Source organism: Stegastes partitus, unplaced genomic scaffold (genome assembly GCF_000690725.1).
Source record: "Stegastes partitus isolate 25-593 unplaced genomic scaffold, Stegastes_partitus-1.0.2 Scaffold1089, whole genome shotgun sequence".
NCBI classification, from domain to species: Eukaryota; Metazoa; Chordata; class Actinopteri; family Pomacentridae; genus Stegastes; species Stegastes partitus.
Window position 1 is genome coordinate 160440 of NW_007578820.1, and position 2962 is coordinate 163401.

At 49.2% G+C, this 2962-nt stretch overlaps 1 protein-coding gene across 1 annotated transcript in view; it reads right to left on the bottom strand.

Moving 5' to 3' along the window:
• The window catches only part of pik3c2b (phosphatidylinositol-4-phosphate 3-kinase, catalytic subunit type 2 beta), a 36390-nt gene that overhangs the window by 19064 nt on the left and 14364 nt on the right, over positions 1 to 2962 (bottom strand). The window contains exons 6-11 of the mRNA XM_008295948.1: positions 2646 to 2792; positions 2529 to 2562; positions 2110 to 2305; positions 1708 to 1830; positions 1072 to 1239; positions 154 to 268 (exon numbers count right to left, since the gene is read on the bottom strand). Of these exons, the coding sequence (XP_008294170.1) occupies positions 154 to 268; positions 1072 to 1239; positions 1708 to 1830; positions 2110 to 2305; positions 2529 to 2562; positions 2646 to 2792 (783 nt within the window). The remainder of the gene's footprint in view (positions 1 to 153; positions 269 to 1071; positions 1240 to 1707; positions 1831 to 2109; positions 2306 to 2528; positions 2563 to 2645; positions 2793 to 2962) is intronic.

Below are 2962 nucleotides of genomic sequence, written 5' to 3' on the forward strand. Positions count from 1 at the left end.
CAGAACCCAGATGTGTTCTTCCTCCTAAATGTCATGTGTCTATCTGCTGTTCTGATGAAGTTCTGAGGCTCAGAAATGATGGAAAAAGTCCATTAAAGTGATCAATCTGGACCCTTTGTTCTGATGTGGTTGGGTTTATATCTAGAGACTGACCTGCAGGATGACGCTGTCCGGTTGGCTGAAGTTGGGGGAACTCGTGCGAGCGTTTCCACTTCTCCCTGGAGTTGAAGGCCACAAACCGAGCAACCTCCGACCACATGTCAGGACGCTGCAGACACAGAAACACTCTTATCAGTCCAAACACTCTTCCTGCTGCAGGAAGCTTCACTGGATCACATGTAAAAAAAAAAAAAATTATATGAAGCTTGAAGTCCTGAGCTGCTGATCATTGCTGTTCCTGTTCTCAAAGCTCCTCATAGTTTCTGTTCCCTTCAGATGAAGAAGGTCTCAGAATGCTTCATTCCTCCACGACTCCATCATCCTGGTTTAAACAGTGTCAGTAGCTTTAGATGAGCTGCTGCTGACCCCGCCCCCTGATGCTGGCCCCGCCCCCTTCAGAAGAACACTCTGTGTGATGGACAGATGAATGAGTGACAGCAGGTCTTTCTGTCCTCTGACTTCCTCTCTGAGGATCATCTTACAGTAAATCTGAGTGAACTCTCAGCTCATGGTGGTTCTGAACTCCTGCGTTTGGTGAGTTTGTCAGACGACGTCATAAAATCAGGTTTAAATGAAGCGATGCTGCTCAACGTGTCGCCTGGAGGAGGTCCACTGGTTCCTCCTGGTTGTGCTGCCTGACACCAGAACCATCTGGAGATAAGAGCAGCTTATTGTGAGTTCAGCTGATATTAAAATGATGTGAGCACTGAGAGCAGGAGAGAAGCTCCAGAAGCTCACAGATTTCCTCTCCCAGAATATTGTCAACATCAGACACTATGTCTTGTTTTGTTGTGAATCTTTTTGCACCAGTTTAAGGTGGAAATGATCTTTTTTTAAATGAGATTTGAATCCTGATTGTTTGTTGTTTGTGTGATGTCAGACGTGTGATGTCAGACGTGTGATGTGACTCACTGCCTGAAGTTGAACAGTGGCATGGTGACCCAGCCCAGAGCCTCGATGCTGCGTCGCTGCTTCCCCTTCTCCTCGGCGCCACCAGGCGGTGGCAGGCAGCTGGCATACAGCGTCACCGTCAGCTGCGACTCTCGGGGCAACTGGTTGATCTGCACTGGAAAACACACCCTGCAGGGGGCAGCAGGGGGCAGATCTACATTTGTTTGACACTTAGTGTTCATGGAACACATTGGCTGTTGTGTGCAGAACTCTATAGAGCTCAGAGGCTCTGTTCAACCTGCTACATCACCATGGTAACGATGCCATACAGCTACATCACCATGGTAACGATGCCATACAGCTACATCACCATGGTAACAGTGCCGCACAGCTACATCACCATGGTAGCAATGCTGCACAGCTACATGACCGTGGTAACGATGCCGCACAGCTTCATCACCATGGTAACGATGCTGTACAGCTACATCACCATGGTAACCGATGCTGTACAGCTACATCGCCATGGTAACCGATGCTGTACAGCTACATCGCCATGGTAACCGATGCTGTATAGCTACATCACCATGGTAGCGATGCCGTTACCTCACCGCTGGTTCTGAACAGAGAAGTGTCTGACAGGTGAGCTCAGGTACCTACCTCTGGTCCCACACCACCAGGTGAAACAGGTATTTGCTGACTGGCTGTTTGCTAGTGTGCTGCGGTGCACAGAGCTCCGCCCCCCCATGAGTCAACGAGCAGGACAAGAAGAAACCCTCATAGCTGTGACCAATGAGAGAGAAGGACAAGAGCGTGATCTAATGATGTTAATACTTTTTAAAATCAGTGCTTCACAAGGACAGGAAAAAAACAGACATGACGTGAAATCATCAAGAAAAATCTGAATAAGATCTGGAATCATTCACTGCTGAATCAACCAGATCTGAACTGTGTCTCCAGAGGAAGGTTCCAGACTGGATATGAAAAACACCAGAACAGGCATTTCTATAGAAGCCTGAGCGCAGTGTGACATGTGAAGAAGGTGCGTTTGTTCTGCTGCACCTGGCAGCCCAGGTGATGGGGATGCGATGGGCAGCGTGCACGTTGAAGGACAACACGTTGGTGACCAGGCCAGCCTCCTGCACCGGCGCCGTGCAGCTCAGGCTCTGCAACGTCGGGTGGAAGTTGGCGTTGAACGTGCTGCAGTACAGCTCCACCAGATCCAAGATGGCCGCCGTCAGCTTCTCCACCACTTTCTCTGCAACAACAAATGTTTATGAACTATGGATCCATGACAGGAACTTTCTGAGGATCAACACCACCAACGCTTTAAAATTCTGCATTTTTGTAGGGTTAGAGAGACACTGCATCTTAAAATGGATTCATTGTTTTTTCTGAAAACAAAAATAGAGGAAAAATGACAGTTCTGAAAACATCTGACAGTCTCAGTAGAAACTGTCAGCAGACAGGTGAGTCGGTACCTCTGTTCTCTCTGACTGCCAGCACCGAGGCGTCCTGAGGAACAGAAGACAGACAGACTCAGAACCGGATCTGAAGGTTTATCCAGTAAACTCTGAACCAGACGGCTCGTCTCTCACCTTCAGGACTTTGGGCTGCAGCCGACATGGGCATGCTGGGAGCTGGCTGAGCGCCGCCGTCACGTCGGGCGTCTCCACGGCAGCCAGCGAGCTGCACAGCGCCTTCACCGATTGGACAAGACGCTCCACGTGCAGCGGTAGCTCCACCTACAGACGGACAGATGGACAGTTGACACTGCTTGGGTTGTGTGTCTGTAGTTGTGTGTCTGTAGATGTGTGTCTGTAGTTGTGTGTCTGTAGTTGTGTAGTTTGTCTGTATTTGTGTGTCTGTAGTTGTGTAGTTGTGTCTGTAGTTGTGTGTCTGTAGTTGTGTAGTT